Source organism: Columba livia, chromosome 1 (genome assembly GCF_036013475.1).
Source record: "Columba livia isolate bColLiv1 breed racing homer chromosome 1, bColLiv1.pat.W.v2, whole genome shotgun sequence".
Lineage (NCBI taxonomy): Eukaryota > Metazoa > Chordata > Aves > Columbiformes > Columbidae > Columba > Columba livia.
The window spans coordinates 32,314,450-32,335,522 of record NC_088602.1 but is presented as its reverse complement, the minus strand read 5'-3'; the positions used below and the strand labels follow the sequence as shown (position 1 = coordinate 32,335,522).

Below are 21,073 nucleotides of genomic sequence, written 5' to 3'. Positions count from 1 at the left end.
ACAATTTTTGCAACACCTCATTTTCTCATGTACCAAATGAAGGGTACCGCCTTACTTCAAAGAAATGTAAGTGTAAGACTGTGTTGCTCACATTTTTGAAGGAATTTGGAGTGACTGGTATAAAACATTATAAAGATGTAAAATATTACAGTACAAAATGAATTCTAGGAGCCTCAATTTCAGCCCAGATTTAGGAAGCCAAGCTGCAGCTGCCTTTCAACCATGAGTAGAGAGCTGTAAAAAATGCTATATTATGGACACTATCAGAGTGCATGTAAACTGAATTTCTTTGTTGATCCTACTTACCAGTATTTTAGGATTTATGTCCCAACATGTAGACTATTTGCTTCACCTTTGCTTTATGGCAGTGAAGGTTTGCTCATAAACTTTGAATTATGACAGAATTAGAGTATCTTCCACAGCAGAAAGTCCTTTAATATACCCTTACAAATTTGAGTTTTATGTTGAGATACTTATAGAAGGTTGGATTTAGGCAACTGTGCCTTCTTTCTCCCAAAAATGTGTCCTCGTTTTTGGTACTGGGGGTATTACTGGGCAGATTTTCATCAGTACTCCAATGTATCTGGCAAGGAGCAGCAAGAACAATTTAAGCAACAGCACCCAAGAGGCAAAAAAAGGAAGAGGCAAGAAGCACCTTGGGCTGTGCAAGTCGAAAGGTGAAACCCAGGTTGAGAGCCTGAGAATGAGCTGAGAAGGGTGGCCACCAGAGGAGGGGGAGGACTGGGAAGGAAATGGAAAAGCTGAACTTTTGATGTGGTCATGAGAAAACACTGGGAGAAGGACACATGGAATGTGAGGAGGTCCATGCCGGGGTGGGGCTCACATTGCCACCGTGTCTCATACTGCATTGAAACCAGAAAACCAGGATGCTGGCAAGGGATGGAGATGCCCATCCCAGAGAACTGCTGCTGTAACACTCATCCTACCAGAAACACGCTGGTCCTTTGGCGAGGGGTGTGCCCAAAAGTACCAACAGCTCATTCTTCATTTCAGTAGATAATTTAAGAATAAAAGGTGCCAACTAGCAAGAAGTAGATAGTCTGGAACAAGTGAATACCTGAGGAATTCCACAATTCTTCTTCCACAAGAACTGGTTGTGATCAGGCAACAAAAGCAGAGTTGTGTTAGGTTTCTTACCACAGTGTACAAAGAATTCAGGAAGTTTAAGCTAGAGGAATTGCTTTTATTGAGGTTTTATTGTTTCTGCTTGGTTTTAATTCAGCAGTAGAATATTTGCCGGAGGAACTGGAGAAGCCAGTTGCAGTCCACAAAAATGCCAATGATTTATTCATAGCTATTATTTAGGGAAAGGGCAGCAGTTGCTGGTTCTGAATATTTAACATCGCAGGGAAAAAACAAACCACTCCAAAGCCTGTGTGCCCCAGTGAAGCACTGCAAACCAGCATGTCCCCTTGGTCCCAAAAATTCAGAGGTGGGAGAGCTGTGAAGATGCGCCCCAGAATACTCTTACAGGGACTGAGGCTTCTTCCTCAGACCTCAGCTTGAGTGGTCACGAGCAGCCTGTTGAAGAGACCCTAGCTCCTCTCTGAGCAGTGACCTGCTACAAAAGCCAAAGGAAGGAGGTGAGGTGCATCTGCAACTCAGAAGACATTACCTGCGTAGCATTCATCTCAGGAAAATTGCAATTTGTTTTATTTCATGCGTCATTTACAATAATTCCCAGGAGAGCAGCAGGTGGGAGAGATTTGCATCAGTGTTTTTGCTTACTCAAAGCTCACTACAATGAGATGCCTTTTGAAACACTGAAGGGCTGGTCTTAGCTTGCTTTCCTTTCTTCTTTGGTTTTCCAAGAGATTCAAGCAATGACCTTCAGTCCCTTTAGCTACTAAATGACTCAACCTGCCAGATGCTTCTCAAAAAAAGCATTCAAGAGCAGCCAGGCCACAGCCACCCATGGGCAGAAAAGAAAACAGGAAAAGACAATTTCCCATGCTTCTCAAGTGTCACAGGCACTGTAGAGCCCCATAGTTCAACACATTACCTGCTGCAGTGGGATTTTCCTGCTGTTGTTGGCTATGGAGGAGACACGCCTGACTGCAGATGGGAACGAGTGTCAGGAGATGGCCAGCACCTGCTTCTGACACTCCCCAAGGAGCCATCCAAGGGAGAAGCTCTTAGAGAAGCCTGTGTCTTCTTGTGGCTGTTGCCATCTGTGAAACACCCTCAGCAGAAGAAAAGAACCATCACCACCCCCCAAGTGTATGGAAGAAAAAAAATTAGGGTTGTTTTTCAAGGTGAATATTTCAAATCTCATAGCCAGTTTGCAAGCAGATATTCTGGCTGCATTGTTTAAAATCAATATTTAGCAACTCACACTGTGGGTCTAAGTGGCACTGAATTCAATAGCAAGATCAGTACACAACTTAGGACGGCCCTGATATTTTTTTTTCTATAAATCTCTTTTTGGATGTTTAAGGAAATAACAGCTAAAAAGGTGAATGGCCCTGTGGCTGGCTGTGGTTATCTCTATCCTGGAGCCAGACCATCTAGCAAGCACTGCCCATCATGATACAAGAGTGAGATTTCACCACCCACTCACTAGATGTCATCTCCAATTTAATGCAGGATGATTCTTCCCAGGCCCTGGCTCAGCAGGGGTGGTAACTTTTTCTTCTGAAGATTTCATTGTCTGGGTGGTGAAGGTTGCTTCCTCAGAAGCTGAAAGGAGCTCTGAAATTGCCAGCTCCCCAGGGCTTGCTTGTGACCACAGTGTGAGAGTTCAGTCACTATTGGTAATATGGAAATCTGGGTACTCTTGTCCATTAGTGGAATACTTTACCTTTTACTAGGCAGGGGACCTCCTTAATACCAGGCAATTAGGCAGGAAATGAAGGAAACACATTTGCATATAGCATGCTCAGACCAAAGTTTTCTATGAGTCACCCTGCGTACCCTTTCCAGGAGCAAGTGTTGTTTCCAGTGTTGCTGGAGGGCAGCAATAAATTGATTAGCCTCTTTAAAACTTCTCATAAAATTGTATTAACAAAACAGTAAATACATTACACAGAGACTGTAACCACAGGATGTTTACATAATGCCCACTGTGGACAAGTACTAAATACCATAAAAGACCTGAGACCCCCCCAAAAAGTCCGCAAGTTCTTGCCCTCACAAGGCAGCTAGAGCACCATTTTTCCCCCTCCTCTTCCTCTTCCCGCTCACATTTCAGCTTCGGTGTTGTGAACTTTGCTGGTGGTTATTGCAATTCCTATCGCTAGGCTTCCGTTGTCAGAAAAGAGCTGAGCCAAGGAAGTGTTCAGCACAAGGCAATCCCCGTCTGAAATGACAGAGTCAACACGCTCCAGTACCGACCTGGGGGTCGCCTCCCATTTAAGGCGCCTCTGATTCCTGTTGAGCTCGAGCCGGTAGGTGAAATTGTCAGCTTGGGTCGGCGTGCCAATCAGCATCATCGTAGCGAAGAATTGGGGGTGGCCTTCATACTTCTCCTGCTTCCTGAGGACCAGCAAAAACTGGTGTCCAAGGCAAGAGTGCATGATGATCCAGTCTGTGGGTGCGGGCAGGTGCATGTCCGTGGCCAGGAAGACAATCTCTGCCCCCTGAAGGATATTGATGTGGTGGGTCTGCCTCAGGTGGGACACCACCACCTCCAAGTGCCCTTCCCATGGGCAGGAGAAGAGTGGGCACATGCAGGGAACCAGCTGAGGGTCGTGCACGACTTCGTGATGATGACAGGGAGGGAGGACACCTTGCTCCGCAGATGTCTGCACAGCTGCACAGCGGGGTGGTGCATACTATGAGAAGAGAGAAATTACATGTGATAGCAGGTGGGCCAGGATCTGGTGGAGATACACAAGGTACAAACCCCATAGACACCAGCCATCTAATACCCCACCTAAAACAATACCAGTGAGAACACCAGGAAGTCAGCAGTGTGGAAACCAGACTGAGATCAAGGGCAGTGCAAACCTGCATCTGCACAGCAGAAGGTGCTGGCAGTTGCCTTGTTCTCCAGGAGGAGAGAAAAAGTATTTGAGCCATGATAGGTCACTTCAAATGAAAGTGATGTATGTGTTTAAAAGGAAATTTCATTACTTTTGGGGGAAAAATCTGATTAAAAAGAAAAAAAAATCACAGAAAAGCAAGAACAGAATGGGGTATTTTATATATTTAAGGCTCTTGCAGCTCAGAAGAAGAAAATGAAGTATGTATGGCTTTATTATTCTTTAATGAAACACACTGGTAAATACAGGCATTTCTCCTGAAACAATATGCTTTATAACACCCATAATTTGTGAAATACAAGTCAGGTTTTGTTGTATATTATGCCTTAATTTTTTTTTTTTGGTCAGTGTATTTGTGCTTAATTGATACGCTTATCTCCATAAATCTTAAATGTCTCTCAAAGGTGGATGGATGGCAAATTAAGGGCACTATTATACTAAAGCAAATTTGGATTAAGGTAAGACAGCTAGCTGAAAAGGCAGCAGGTCTTGCAGAATAATTCCACATGAGGACTAGGAAGCGAAAGCCTCTAACTGTGTCAAGTGGATGTTGTTGAGGAGAACTGAGAAAGTCTTATTTGGCCAAAAGTGCATCCACATGTAATGCTATTCAGAAAGAGTAATGACTCTCCTTAATAACTCTGTAGGCAAACCGTAAGGCACAGGCATGCCGGTCATGATTCGCCCTACCCAATTTTAAGCATTTGCTTCAGCCACCAGAGACAAAAACCTTGTTCCCTTGGACTGCATCTGCAGTCAGTAGAGGAAGGCAGTCCTTACCAGTGGTGGGTTCAGGTCTCAGCTGGACTAATTCACCTTCTAAAGGTGGCATCGGCTGCGGCCTGAGTGACTGAAGCTGAGATCCCATCTGTCTAGTTCTACCAAAATTTTAGATGCATAAATGTAGAAGGACATTGTCTCCCTCTGAACTACTATGGAGATGATTATAAGGAGTATAAGCATGAAGAGTACCTGTATATATACATGTCCATTTTGCTTTAATGTATGTTTTAGGAATATTCATGTAATCAGCTGGAAACAGCCCTATGTCTGCTTATTTTGACATATGTATCCAAAATTACACAAAAAATAGTATGGTTCTAACTTCTAACAGTTCTCCTCCTCCATGCTACATCTAAATCATAGCAGATACAGGCTTTATTCAGCTATTTTTGAGCAGAGATTTTTTTTAACCAGGGAGAAGCATAATCCCCTATAACAGGTGCCAGATATGTTGCAAATGATGCATTGTCTCATCTCTCCATGGATACCATGATGACTTTCATTACAGCCTTGCCATGAGGACAAGTGTTCGTATTTCAAGCAGTTTTTCACATCAGAACTTTCATTTTTGCTTTTCAAGATGTTTTGGAAGGCAACCTCTTGGGTCAACTGTCCCAACACTCAGATGACCTGGGCTTCCTTGCCAACCAGGATTACAAAGTCCTGTATATTCATTCTCATTTTGTCAGTAACTGCCAATGGATGTGATAGGCAGAGCAGGATTGTGATTGTTGCTACTGTGAAATTCATGGTTCTTTCCAAGGCACTGGGTGTCAAATTGAGCTGTTTCTTCTGTCTCTGATATCTGCTATGAAGAATAATTGACTATTTAAGCCCCATTATCGAACCTTGCAGCTTTTTCTTTGGAGAATTATTACTTTGATACCACTGTTCTACTTTTCCTCATATTTTATTTGTTTTGCTGTATAAAATTCAAGAATATAAACTTTCCAAGAAGACAATGAATTGAGGACAGATAAATGACTGTCATTGTCTGGGAAATAAAATAGGTCATTATAAACTAATCGAGATTTAGCTGCCTGCTTATCACAGTGGGATTGCTGGTTCACACTTAATTCTACATTAATTTTTGCATCCCATTAGAATGAAAGTTATGGTTAATTTAAACTCTTTTTGGTGAAGGAGGTTACTGCAATGGCAGATCATAAAAGCCTTTTAAAAAATCCCTGAAATGCTAATTGCCTCATAAAATGAATTCTAATCTCCCAATCTAATACAGTGGGTGTGAGCAATTACTTTCTCTCACCAAACTGTTAATGCAACATTAGTGATTATACTAATTAAAACTAATGAACTCATACTCACATGCTGATAAACCTCTCAACCACTCAACAAGTTCCAGCCTTCTATCAGTTTTATTTAACTCCTCTTTAGGAAGATGAATCTTAAATTAACCTCTTGAATAACATTCAAAATTAGGTTTTGAAATGTGAAGCTTTATAGACTGTGCATAATTCCTCTCCAAAGATTACCAGAGTCAGAAAAACCATTTCCACTGAGGATGTAATTGAATTTAAAAATGCATCCTCCTAATTTGATAAGCATGGAGAGCAATGGTAACTCATCCATCTAAACTGTATCCAAGGTAAGAAAATACAAGTATCTCCAAAAATCACTTGATGACAAGCACTTTTCTATGGCTCAGAAACCGTGAAAATAAATTATGATGAATGATTTATTCAATGTGTCTTTCTTCGTGCCTTAATTTGTGATTTTTGTGTGTATGTGTGCAAATAATTAAGAATTCCCTTTCACATCTTACATTTTCAAAACTTTTCCATTAATCACTTCAGCAAAGGATTTTTGGTTTGACTTTTTTCAGTTCATTGGTTTTTTGGTAAATTCTGGAAATCTAGCACAAAGCACATGATCTATTTTTATTCTCTGACTAGGTGAGAACCATCTTCAAAATCTGGTTTCTGAATTATTCAACGTTTCTGTTTCTGAATTCTAAATTTTGTAATATTCTGAAGGAAACATTTAAAAATTCCCTGTCTCTGAAAAAATGTCATAGAAAACTATTATTTTACTTTTGCTTTTGAGGTATGAGTGTTACTTTTGGGGCACCTGTTCCCTTGTTGGTCTTTCATATAGCTATGCATCAAACCTCTAAAATTAAAATGGAAAATGGGCCTAATATGGTCACCTTGAATGCATTTAAATTCTTAAATAAATATTTATGAACATTTTTTTCTATGTTTAATCTGCTCCAGTATTTACTTTCCATCATTTATTGCCTGATTACCTGATAAAATTAGGTTTATTATTGTATCAGTCCAGTATTATTCTCAATTATATTTTAGCCTATTGGCCAACTTCAGCCAAATTTAACTGCATAATAGAAGTCTCAAAGGCTTTAATTTTCAACCAGTTTTGTGAGAAGAGGCAGCAGGGTAGAGAAGTATGATGCTTTTGCATCTTCAGGGAAGAACAGCTTGCCATGTGGGCAATATTACATTGTCAGATATGAGGGAATGTAAACAACAGCAGTTTGATCCCAAATGTATTATAGACACCAGAGAATCCACATGAGACAGCATCTTTATGAACAGGAGAAAAGGCTTCAGCCAGAGTGCTCCTCATTAGACATGAGATAATCCCACCATGAGGCACCAAACCACAGGAAACCAGGCTCTGCCGCTCACAGAAAAAATTCTATTTAATAATGCAGCTTATTACGGTTCAATTCTCTTTCAGAACAAGTAATTTGGCAAAGAGCAATTTATAAACACACAGTGCTCTTCTTATGTAAAAAAACCCCAAAAGGTTATATTTGGACCTGCAACACAAGGATTCTGTGTCCTGTCCCAGCCTTTCTACAAAATTTCTGCTAAAAATGTGACAAACTGCTCTAGGTGTGACTCATCTGTTCTAACCTTGATGTCTGAGGAGTAGGTGGCTAACTCTGAAGAACATCAGGTCCTTTTACAGCTGATGCAGAGCTCCGGAGTGCAATTCACTTCATCTCAAGAGATGCCAAAGGAACATTCTCCCAGACACTGTTCTCTACACACAAGCAGGACCAAACCCTTCCTCGGGGCAGACCCACAGAGCTTTTACTGGTTTCTAGACAAGGAGCAGAAGGGCACCCATATTTTGGTCAGAAGAGTGTTGTACCATTATAGGCTTCTTCTTCTGCACTGGGGACAATGCAGGCTGTACAGAGAGAAATGGACACTTGTTCACACATGGGTGTAAATCCGTGACTCCGTATCACCATTATCTCCAGTCACCAGAGACTTGATTGAAAATTCAGGGGGAGATCAAAGAGTAGGTGCAAGAGGTAGAGATCTCCAAGAGCTTCAAGAGGTAGGGAAGACACAAACATAGCTCAGAGTCTGCAGCTACAAAGCTGAGGCACTCAGCCAGGAGAGTGGGCTCCTCATGCTTTGGGGAACCTTTCTTGTTTTAACTAGTGAATACTTTAGTTCAACTATGGCAAAAATAGTGGAAACAGAAGCAGCAACCCACACTGTACCCCTGCTGGGTGAGCTCCCAGCCCTGTGTGGTGCAGGCACCAGCTACAAGTCCTTTTTCTCTGCACATTGGCACAACTTCAAACAGGAGAGCAAAGGTGGCTGCTGCCCTGAGCTGCCAAATGCCTTGCAATTAAAGTTGTGACTTGCAAATGGAGAATTTGCTCACTGCAAACCCCTCAGGGTGAAGGAGGGTAGAATCCAGTCCTCCCACTCAAGGGAGATGACCCAGACTCTGTCTATCTGGAGTATGAGGGTGAGTAGCATCACTGCATTGTAGAAGAATAAAAACTGCTCAGGTCTTCGGAGTGAAGATTAAATGTCACTGTTCTGCACTTTCCGGTGCTCCCCAGTGTTATACTGTGAGCCTGGATGCTTCATTCATACTTTTCCTTACAGTAATGCACATAATGTGAAAAAACCATCCTTTTACATGTCCATGAACAGTGCAGCATGTGCTGAGGAGAACATCCCAAGGAGTGAGGACAAGGACTCATTTGTTGTCCAGTCAATAAGGGTTTCTGACAGCAAAGCAGGTGCTGTGAATAATTATCCTTTTCCAGACACTTCACACCTGTGCAGATGCATTTTATCCAGTGATCACATACAACTTCGCAAACACTCATTAATTCACCCCTTGGCTGGGCTATCTGCTTGGTGAAGTCAATGGTGTAGTCCAACAGCAATCACAGTAGAGCTTCAAGGCAGGGTCACCCGTAAAATGGCAGAGGTGAAAATAAAGCCATTGGACACCAGCCATACTGAACTAGCAGAAAGTGCTCCCTCTCTACCCAGGTCCAGCTTTCGCACATGCTGGGACAGTGGGGGTTGGACTAGATGAGCTTTGAAGGTCCCTTCCAACCCAAACTATTCTATGATTCTTACCTAATCCTCTTCCTGAGAGGGAACCCTTATCTGCTCTTTCTATGGATCCAAACTCTTTCTTCCTGAGCTACAACTTTATTGGCTGGATTACAGGAGATATGGTAGGAGCCAAGCATGTTAATTGGTGGCTGTGACCTTCAGTGGGAGCCAAGGACTGAGAGGGGCTATGTTCACACCCCTGTTACAAACTCACCCCCTGTGCTAATGCTGCCTCCTCCCATTGCTGACCCCACTGCAAGATCCAGGTTCCTATTGTCTACAACTTTGTAAAACTTAGGCTGTTTGGCATAACACCTGATTCAGGCTGACTTCGAAATATATGTTAAGTTACATATGCACTTACGTAAACATACATAAACATATTTATATATAGACTCGTAAAACAAGTCTGTTGAAAATATTTCTGAGAACAATGGAGTGGGGAAAAAACACATTGTTTTGTTCAGGCTAAACCATTCTGGTAGCTTTTTTATTTAAAAAATAGTGGGTGATGATGAGCTTATTTTTAATGTCATTGTGAATACAGTCCCAAATTTGAGACAGCATTTTTTTTTGTTGTCTCTGAGAAGACTTCATCCTGTCGTGTATTTTTTCTTCCATGAGGCTCTTTGCTGTGGCTGTCTCTGTGCATCACAGGCACCTGCTAGCTGATACCTATGGTGTTGAGCTGAAGTACAACAGCAGTATTATTTCCTAGTTTAGGATCAAGGGATTTAGGCACAGAGAAATTAAAGATCCAAGTGTATTGACCATATTTCACACAGCCCCTAATTTTTCACTGTAGAATTGCCTCCTAGAGCATTTCATACTTTCAAAACCCAGCCTCCCTTAACTTCAGATGTAGCTACCAGTGATTAAACTATCTGCCAATCAAGTCTAAGACTTAAGGTTAAGCAACTTGGGAGCAAAGATCAACTCACAGGAAGCCATCCAATATCACACAGGGCTTTCCAGGCAGAGTTATGAGTGGAATCCAGCTGTCCAGTGCAACGTGGTTTTCCTCCCAGCTAGAGGACCTCTTTGCTAACCTGCCATCACTTATCTCCTCTATCACCCTACGTGTGACAAGGGACAACAAAGGATGCAGTCGCCCTGGAGGTAGGTGAGCAACCTGGAAATGTGCCATGAGAACTTGCTGGATTTTTGTCTTTGACCTAAAGGTTTCTGCAGGCAAGGAATGGCCTGTGCCTGAAGCTTTGTGATGCTTTGGGTGAAAGCTCCATGACAACTTTCAGGGTTTCTGTTGGAACAAATCTGCATTTTCTTCACCAGTGAAATTTGCCATTTATTCAGTTTTCTTATTGTCTTCCTCCTCTTCCCTGGCTTCTCAGGCTCTGATTGCTTCTTCTCATCTTTATTGAAACTGCCTCCAACAATTTTCTAATTCTCAGCTTTTTTCTGCCTCATAAAAGATTTGCCACCCACTAACATCCACCTCCACAGTACTTACACCCACCACACAGGGACAGATGCTTAAAAGAACTATAAAGGTGACATGAAGAAACTAGTGAGTCTTTTAATCCTGCTCTTCACTTAATTTCTCTTCTGCTATTTTTTAGCATGCAAATGAGATTTTGTAAATCTCTCAGATGAAAGAAAAGAGACGGAAGGAAAAAAAAAGAAAACAAAACAAACAACCCTCAACCTATTTTTTCCAAAGCTGTACTTCCATATCTGAAATTAAGAAGTCCAAGCCACGGCTCATGTTGGGGATTTATTTAAAATTTTAATTACACAAAATCCTATTCATTATGAATGCATCTGTTGAATTTCTTAAGTACTGAATGTTAGGCAGTGGAAGGATTTGTTTTCTCTCCTATCAAATGGCAGTGAGAGGAGAACTTCAAACTCATTTTGCTAATCTCATTCTGCAACATAATCAGGCATGACTTGGTGACATAGTGCACCGGATGTGTTAATGGATGTCCTAATACTAATTACACACCTCTAAGTATGCAGAGAAAATGCTGCTTTAGTACGTGTCCACACTGTAACACCACTCTTCTCTGTATCAGAGGACCCTAAATTTTAGATGAGGTCACATATTTTTAGAGGTATTTTGGAAAAAAAAATAACTGTTTTTTTGTGGTAGTTATAGATGTAGCAAAAATACATTACAACATTTTAAATGTAACCCAGATGGAAAAAAATACATTATTCTCAAGCGAAAATCCCTTGCTTGCAGTTTTTCAGCATAAGCTGTCATGCAGTCTTGAAGTGCAAGCAAAAAGTATAAAGATGCTTGACATTCTTCAATATATTAAAAACAATGTAATTATAATGAAATATAAACATAGTCCATACTAAAGCATTTCAGTCTCATAGATGCTTTCTAAAAGACTCTCAGTATACATTGGGCAGGGTGAAGCAAGATCTCCTGCTTTAAAGTGAAGTTTGATAGAGCATTCCCAGCCCAGGTAGGAGGACATCAAGACTTCACACGTTTCAGGCTGAAGAGTGATGCGCTGCCTTGCTGAGCCTCAGCCAAAGCTGCACATGGGTCACAGACACCCAGAGAAATTATCCCAGTTTAGCTGCTGCTTTTGCTGTATCTCACCTAGGATCACTTTCTGTGCTTCCTTTGAGGAATAAAATATATTGAGTAGAAACAAGTAAAACAATGCACATGGGCAATTCCTGTGAAGCATCTGGCACAGTTGTTTGCTAGCCAGAATAAATGAAAAGCATGGGGATGAAATGGATTAAATGAAAACATCTGGACCAATGGAGGTCTGGCAGGTTGGTAAGTTGACACACATCACCTGCTCTGGGGTAATTGCCCTGTGCCTGCTCCAAGAGCTTAACCAAGGATGAACCTTAGATTTAAGATCTGTAACAACAGAAAGAAAAAGGCATCCCGGCTTTGGGTAAACACAGTATGAGACCACAAATGTGGGAACAAATAGCAACAGACATGCTCATAATGCCCAGAGCATCCTTGCTCAGTGCAGGTTTATCCTCACCCACATTGCCTTTCTGCTCTGTGCTGCTTGGGTTTGGGACCCCCTGACAGAAACAGTGGCTTCCTGGAAATTTTGAAGGGATTTTAAAATGAAGAGGATCGCTAGAGGATAATAAACTGCTCCTGTTCCTCAGTGAAAACCCCATGAGGATGACCTTGCCAGTACCATTTAAGCCCTTTACAGAGGCACCCAAGAAAGGAGCTAAACTGAGGATGCTTTGGTGGAGCAGGAGTTGGCATCCTTGCTGTGACCATGGAGGGAATGGAGACAGGCTCTCTCTGTCATGAGGAGCTTCCCTGAAGTGTTGATGGCTACTGCAGATGAATCTAGGACCTGGATCCTGAGATACAGCTACTGTCAGCAACAGAGGTGGAAAAGGTGGGCGGCTGCAGGTCAGAAACATGGTCTTTCTCCTCTGCTGGTAGCTTAAAGATAATCTGACCGTTTACTTCTCTGATTCAGTTCTGGAAGACCCTGAACCTCCTCCTAGCAGACTGCCCAGCCTCACAGAAGGTCTGGAGTCATTACAGGTTTGGAAGAAGCCGGGCTGGAGAGTTGCCTTTGGGACCTACTTTTGTAACTTGAAATCTTTTTGCTGCATTTTAGGACTGGACACAATGCAGTGACAACAAACCATAGTCCAAAGTATTAAATGTTGCATTGCAACTGCTGATGCACTGGGACATGGAGGCATATATCCTCTTGTCTTTGGACTAGAAGAAGATTTTATATCTTGTTCTAAGCAAGGGTGATGTCTCTAAATGCCATTCTCTTTGGCCACATGGGGCAAGTGTCAGAAGCCAATGAACATGTTATCTGGTCCTGCTCCAGAAGGGCAGGGTTTAGTCATTTTTTATCACTAGATCGCTCATGAGGCAATGTTGGTTGTGGCTCTGGGTGATATAGTTAATGACCTACATATGTAAAAAGAGGGAATCCAAAATGTAGAATTAACTGAAGATTCACTTCATCCTTTATTGAATTTGTATTTTGGATAAAGCCTGTTTAAAAAGTGCAAAACCATTACAGGCTTTAATTAAGAGCAAAATGATAAAGTAGTCTGCATCTGCTCGGTCTGATAGGGGAGTCAGAGTTCACAAGAACCCTATGTGTGACCTGTTGATTTTATGTTTTACATTCACACTGAGAAAGAAATTAATATGGAAAGGAATTAAAAAAAAAAAAAGAAGAAGAAATGATTGCCCACTGTGCTCATAAACTTACCAGTTTAGACTGCTTCTAATAACTCATCATCCAATATTCATTTACAAGTTACTACAGTAACAGCATGTCTCCAAGAGAAGCAGATTTGCTGGTGTCATCTGAGATAATTAGACCAAATCCAACCCAAGACAATCAAAATGCTTCCCTTCCATCAAGCAACCTCCAGCTATAACAAGTATATGACATTTAAATTCAGTAACCGCTCTTTCAGAAATGCACCCTGGGAGTGCCAAAGGATGGCACAAACATTCCTGGTCTACTGGAAGGAGAGAAGAGATGAGGTGGTGATTGTTGAGCAAATCTGCAACCTCTCCTGGTGGAAACCATGTCTCTGATCCCATCCACACACACCTCCTGGCCAAAGATTTGCTCTGTGGTCTATGTCACATTGCTATTGAAACTGTCATAGGGTTTATGTGCAATTAAGCCTATGCCAGACAGGTCACAGTTGAGTTCACACCCTGGGCTGGGTCCACGTAGGTGGAGCAGGGAGGTACTACAGGGCATACAACGGTGCTGACGTTGTCTCATTGTCCTGTCTTATAGGCTGTGGCTGTGCCTACATCTCTGTAGCAGTCACTGAGCAACATATGAGTCATAAGAGACTCCTCGTTTTTGGTTAAGACTTTTGGTTAAGATCTTCTCCTGAGATCTGTGTCTGGGGGAATGCAAGAGTGGCTTAAAATGGCACCTGTCTCCCTCCTGCTGAGGCACCACTGGTGCTGGTGGGCAACACATATCTCAAACCCATCCATAATGGCCTGGGGTGGTGGAGGTCATGCTCAGGTTTCAGGAACATATGGAAGAGAAGAGGGAAAAATGAATTGTGTCAGGTTCAGAGTAAGTGCCCTTTCCCCTACACGTCTCCGTACCTCCTCCACTGGTGACCTAGCACTGAGGTGTCAGCTTGCCTTAGCTCTGGGTGCTCACAACATGACCGCAGTGTTGAATGAAGAAATTCTCCCTGTTACAAGGTAACATAAAATTCATCATTATTCCACTGTCAGCTGAAAGTGTGGCTGGAGTTTGTGCTGTCAATCTTAAGAAAGGGAAAAATTGACAAACAATCCAGAAAGCCAATGTTAACCACTATCTTTGGGCATGAAAAACAAGTTGCAGGTTCAGCGAATTTTTTTTCTTTTGTTTAATGTATGTTTCTGCTTCATTGATATATTCTTTGCAGTAAGGAAAGGGACATTTCTGTGGGTACATTTGGCTTGTGTCACAAATGCTGCTGCTTTTAATTTTGTGCAAATCATAGCCTGTTCTTTCTTCTTCCTCCCCCTCAAATTCTCAAAGAATAGTTCTTCTAGAAGTTTTCTTCACATGGGGAGGATACAAGTGGAAAGAGAGAACAGAAAGGGAGGTTCAACTTAGCCAGAGAAGACAATGTTCCATGTACAGCAAGAAAATTACCTCTATTAATAGAATGAAATTTTAAATGGTTTTGTTGAAAAAAAAGAAAAGCTAACAAGAAATCTCTAAGCTAACATTCATGCTTGTGGAAAGGTACTGTATTGACAGCCCTCAAGTTTGCAGTGCTCTGCCTGCAGAAGGAACAGAGCACAGAATACAACAACATTATTTTTTTCCCCAGCCTGCCCTGTCAAAATGCCTCAGATCTGAGACAAAGAAGAGGAGGAGAGGTCAAGACAATGTCAGTGCTGCCCCTCCTGCAGCACTGCCCTTTTAGGGAGGAAATGCCCTGGTATGATCTGACGTGCTGGCACCTCTGCTCTGACCTCGTATGCTACCAGTAAAGGAGGTTCATAGAATAACAGAATGACAGAATGGTTGGGTTAGACGGGACCTTTAAAGATAATCTAGTCCAACCTCTTCCTAGGGTGGGAGTGTCTGTCACTAGATCAGGTTGCCCAAAGCCCCATCCAACATGACCTCGAACACTTCTAATGATGAGGCATCCACGACTTCTCTGGGCAACTTGTAGCATTGGAGAAAGGGGGCAGAGGTGCCATATTTGTATTTCTTATTCAAAGCCATTCTTGCACTTTAATGTCCCTCCCCACACCTTCAGTTGTCTTGTAGAAAGGTTTTATGTTTTAACTTCAGCCAGGTTCTCCCCATGCAGGCAGTTTAATGCATGCTCTTATAAACTTGTCTGGCTGTATAACACTCCATACCTTGCACATCATAAAAGTGAATAATTGTACAACTATTCTGATACACTCCTGGATTTTGAGGATTTGAGAGTGGTGGTTTTTTTTTTTTCATGTCTTTTTTTTTTTTTTTTAATTTTCAGCTTTCTATAGAAAGCTTTTTATAGAGCTTTCTGTATGACATGTTATTGAACAAGATGACAGACCAGTCATTTCATCACATCAAAGACATCTTAGCCTTTCCCAGGACAAACCTCTCTTCTTCTACCCAAAGGGCTGCCAGGGCTGGAGGCAGCAAGTGTGGTGGCTCATGGGTGGGACACTGAGGAAAGGTCTGCTCCTCATGTCTCACACTGAAGCATTTCCTACCTCCTTTCCAGGCCAGTGTGCATGTGTCCAAGAGAGAGCACAGCTCCACCACCACCCAGGGCTCAAACCACCCAGCTCCTGGCTGCAGCCTGGGTTCCTTGTCAGGATGCGACCTTGGGGTGAACAGCATGGCTTTACTGCCAGGAACTGCCTGCCCTTGGGACAACCTGAGTTCAGTTGGGATGGGCATTACATTCACTTCTGGTTTTGTAGAGAGCTAGGAGTGCTCTGGGCAGACATCTAACACCGGGCTTAACATGGCTCTGTGGTGCTTTGTGCAGCCTGTCAGGCCAAAGGCATGAATCCCATGCATAGTTACTGCAAGAGGGACACCCCCACTCCCAGGAGAAGCCACCCAAGTGTTTTTGAGACTTCATAGGCAGCGATTTGCTCAGTGAAGGCCATTAAGCACCTTCATGCCCCTATCAATGTAGCTTCCATCTGTCTTTAAAACCCTTCATTTCCACCTTCTTTCCACCCTATGAGCATGCAGTGATGGCTCACCCTGCAATTTCCAAATTCACAGAGAGTCCATGCTAACTCAAATCTGAGCTATTCACCTGAAGCTCCCTTAATAATGGAGATAAGATGTACCTCCACAGAGCAATTCATCATCCCTATCTTGTACATCCCTGTCTTCAGGGAAAGATGAAATTACTGTGCAGCACCCACAGGAGATGTTAACTTCTCTTCTGTGGTTAGAAGTGGAGCTGGGGTGAGTAGCCCAGAATTGGACATCAAACTTGAAAATTTTCATCATGTTCAGTGCAGCGGGAGAGTCACGACTCAGAGTAGGAAAAGGTGTCAGAAGACAGCGGCTGTGACTGTTTAATGGGTGATTATGAGCTGCCTATTTGCTTAATGCAGAAAATCCCTTGAGCTGACACATTTTCTTCCCAGCTAAGAGCTGGTCATCCTAATTTTCAGGCCTCTAGATTTAGCAGTGAAATAAAACTAATTTACAGCTCTTGCCATTAGGAGGACAAATTTTCATCTCATCCTTTGGGTGAGAGGCACTATAACAAATGAATGATTACTGACCCCTGATACCTATTAGAGATTGAAGTTAGGTCATCCCATTTGTTGTTTTAACACAAGAAATTAAGAGCCCTAGCATGGCTATCACAAAAATTGAACTGACAATGAGATGAACACTGCCTTTACCAGAGGCTCTCTCTAGAATTACATGTGGGAAAAGCTCAGTGATGAGAAGACCTTGAACTGTGAGCTTGAATTGTGGAGCCCAGCATGACTTTCCACTTGCACTGGCTTCCTCCCGTTGCTACCTGGAAGTGTAATCCAGCTACTGCATGTTTGACTTTGTTAGCTATGTACTTTCTTGGCCCTTTCCCCTCCAGCACTGCTTGCAGCTAAACTTCCCACCAAAGAGGTTTTCAATCCAAAGGGGGTGAGTGAACAGGACAGTTTGCTCCCAACAGCAGCTGCTGAAGCAGACTCCCATGCACTTAACCTGATGCTGATTGAAGACTGTTCCCTGCTGCCAAGTAACAAAACTGATCTCCTTCAAAAGCATCCTCACTGCTAGGAAACAAGTAGCTTTCAAGTTTTAAGGGAAATACTGAAGAACATCATGGGTAACCTAACTCTGAGCTGTGTGAAGGCAAAATGAGACCCTAGCAGTCTAGCAGAGTCTCAAGCTCAAGAAATACTTAATTGGCTTCTGCTCAGACCCTCCTGCCCTTAGAGTGAGGGGGCTGCACATCATGCACGTGTAGCTCAGCACCACAGAACCTGTGCTGGTCTGAGATTGTGCTCCAGGTGCACCCTGGACCCTCAGATTTGCCAGTCATCTCTGATCTAGCAGCATTGCTCTTCCCTAAAACCTACACTGACACACCGGGCATTTTCCATCATGTGACACAGTGCCCTGGCATTGTCTCATGTATTGAAGAAAAGAAAATTGTAAGAATTGACTGCCACTTAACCACTGGTTAGTCATTAGTTGAATAGTTGTTCCTTTTTCTGATCCAACATAAAAGGGAAGACTGTCCCACAGTCTTCAGTTCAGAGAGGTTTGTTTAGTGCACCCAGAGGCAGAGAAAATACTCAGAGCAGTATCCTACCCTTACCTTTGTGGAGCTAGGTTATATCTTTCCTCTCCACACTGGGGTTTCAACTTAGCTCTGCATGAAAGGAGATCAGAGCTATAACTCTCTCTTCTACAGCAGAGCTGAGCCTCTCTGCAAGGTTGTGTTGTGAAGCTATGTGGCAAGACCTGCTTCTGATTTAGACCATAGTGCAGAAGTTAAATGATCAATGAAGGATTTAATATCTTCTCTGTTTTCCTTCATCTACAGCCACTTAGGACATTGCACTTCAGCACAAAACAGAGCTGTACAGACACAGCTCTTCCACCACTGCAAACCAGAGCAGAACCAGTATTCACCAGCTCAGGATGAAGATCATTAACCTCATCCCTGCTTGCTGTCTTGTCAGCACTGATGAGAGCATCTACCTTCAGGGCAGGCAGTGGAGAACCTGTTTCCACAGAATGTTCTGATGGTGGGAAACCTCCCATTCCCTTTCCATTGCTGCGGTCCCAACCCATTCATCACAAATGCTCTTTCCCCAGAACTGCTTCATCTCTCTGGTGGACCTGAGGCTGCGAGGTCAGCATTGCAAAGCCGGACCTGCAAGTCACATCTCCATTTTGCTTCTCATATGAGCTTTCTCCTCGTGTTACTCCTGCTGCCTGTTTTACATGAAGGTCAACTTTAACTTTTGGCCTTGCTCCAGCATGATTCACTAAAATTATATTAAGTATTGGATGGTAACAGATATATTACAGAGGCAATGCTATTTGGGATACACTAAGTAAAGGGAAAGGTAGGCCATGCTGCTTTCTTCTCTTCAGTCTGTTACTATTTATCAGAATGGAAATTAGTAGCAGCAGAGACATACAGGATCTGAATCAGCCACAGCTTAAACTGGTCAGAGACCATCCAAATGAATCAGTTACAGAGAAGACTCGCTGTTGTGTTAAATAGTTATGGGCCTGGTACTGCCCATGGTTACACAGTAGTCACATGAATGATCTTGTGAAATCAGAATGGTTCAAAGAAAAAAACCTTCTGATTCAAGAACCTTGATATTATGTTAATCTGCCATACTGCTCCTCATTTAATTTTTACTTAATATTGCTCAATATTTTATTTCCTTCTGTACTTAGAAAGGTGTCAAACATTGGTGATAGTGATGACTGAATAGTATTTTTCAAGCCATGCAACCTGGGCAGTGAATCATGAGGAAGAATAAGAGAACAGGGAAGGAGAAAAACAGTCACAGCTCCAGGTGACAGTGGCAGAAAATGAGAGGAAAGTGAATGTTTCAGGATAAGAAATTGAGGTAAAAGGAGTTTTATACAGCATATTTACACTAATATGTGGAACAAGGTAAACTATGACTTTCTTAACAGTAAGATGTAAAGATGAGCATCAGTGACAGCAGTATCAACCTGAACTGACTTGCCCTTTAGCTGGAGTTCTTTGCTATTGGTCTTACACAGGTGACTGTAGTTAAAGGAATGCAGGATGAAAAATTAGAGAAGACTGTATGTGAAATAACATCGGGATTAAGTTAAACAATCTGAAGCTGTAGAGTGGCAGAATTATAGCTAAACTTTCTTCCCAGTTCAGTCTGTCATTGTCATGATTCTGGCATCACTCAGCTATTTCTCTCTCCACTGCGTGAAAGGGGAGTTGAGAGTGAATAAGCCAAGCTCAGGTGCAGTCATCTAGTTTTCAGTTTCTGCACTCAGCTGAGATAAATGCCACCCTGTTACTGCCTTGGCTCCTGAGATTCCTGGTCGTTTTCAACCCTTTGATTCTGTCTCTTCCTGGACCTGCACTGACTTGTCCTCATGTTGCCTCAAATATGTTCCTCTTATTGTACCCATGTCTATGGCCTGCAGCCTTTAAAGGAGAATGATGCACTGGTCTTATGTGCAAGGCCTAAACTGCCAAATGAAGGAGGTCTAGGGACAGATCTCTGGTCTCAAGCTTAGGTGACACAATCTAGCTTAGAGACCAACCTTCAAAGAAGGAAGATGGGGCAGCCTGAACTCATGCCAAGGAACAAGTGGTGCAGATGGTCAAGGTCCTGACCTCAAACCCAGACCTCATCACTAATTTATCAGCCTTTATACAGGTCAATAAAACAGGCCAGGAGCCATTCCCTGGCCCTGACACAAGTGGCATAGCTAGTGTCCATTTGATTCAACTTGCCTCTCATACAGGATGGCTTCTGCATTTTGTCTGGTGGGAACAACCCCTGGTCTCTCTGAACCCATCAAGAAGAGCACTTGCTGGCACAGGACAAACCCGGGGGGAGTACTGGCCATCACACAATGTGGATGATTGCAAGTTGGTGCTATGGTCTTGGTCTCCTGCGGCTTGGTGGATACAGCCATACCCAAATTTCCCACACCCAGAGGTGGCTCAGCTTGCGCAGGCGAGAGGCAGAAATTCACATCAGGGGAGTTCATCTGTCACTTCCCGCGCCCTTGAAGGTTAATGGTTGCATGGAGACTGTCAGCCTTCAAGGACATCTTTTGGCACCTTTCCTAAGCACTCGGTCATTTGGAAGGGAAAATAATAAGTGCTTTCCCGTGGAAGGCTTTTTCTTTTGACATCTTATGTCAAGTTGCAGTTACATGTCAACTACGTGTTTGTTTTCATAAGGCACTATGTAAAAAAAATCTCATCCTTCAAGTGTACGTTGTGTCAGCAGTTCTTTTGGACCGATTTCAACTCCTCAGCCATACCGCAGCTCCTCTACAGCTAGAAGAGGGCATTCAGGCTTTACCTTCCCTGTCAGCCGAAGAGTCACACCACTCTGAAAACTGCCCTTGAAATCAATGTGGTTGCTATATGAGAAATACTTAGCACATAAATCGTAGGACACGGAGGCGGTGCATGTTACAAGGCATGATAAGCGTGCAGTGAACCTGCTGTACAAGCTCATTTCAAAATCTAGCACAAGACTCCCCGCTCTCTTGCTTGCTTGGTTCAGAGCTTTAAGGGAGGTTGTGCTTGTGAGGGTACATGGCTAACCCCATCCAGACTCCAGTCAGACAGAAATTGGGCTGAGCTTTCTCACACATTATATTTTTTTTTTATGCTGATACGCCCACAATACAGGTTTGATGGTAAAATGAGCTTTCCCACCTATTTTTTGCACTTTCACCCAAATCTGAGGATGTTATTGGGTGG

General features: G+C 42.7%; 1 protein-coding gene across 1 annotated transcript in view; it reads right to left on the bottom strand.

Annotated features, from left to right (window-relative positions):
* Positions 1–1,198: 1,198 nt before the first annotated feature.
* SIAH3 (siah E3 ubiquitin protein ligase family member 3) overlaps positions 1,199–21,073 on the bottom strand; it is a 47,565-nt gene continuing 27,690 nt past the window's right edge. Inside the window, 1 exon segment of the mRNA XM_005501810.4 lies at positions 1,199–3,794. Within this exon segment, the coding sequence (XP_005501867.2) occupies positions 3,201–3,794 (594 nt within the window). The 3' untranslated portion in view covers positions 1,199–3,200.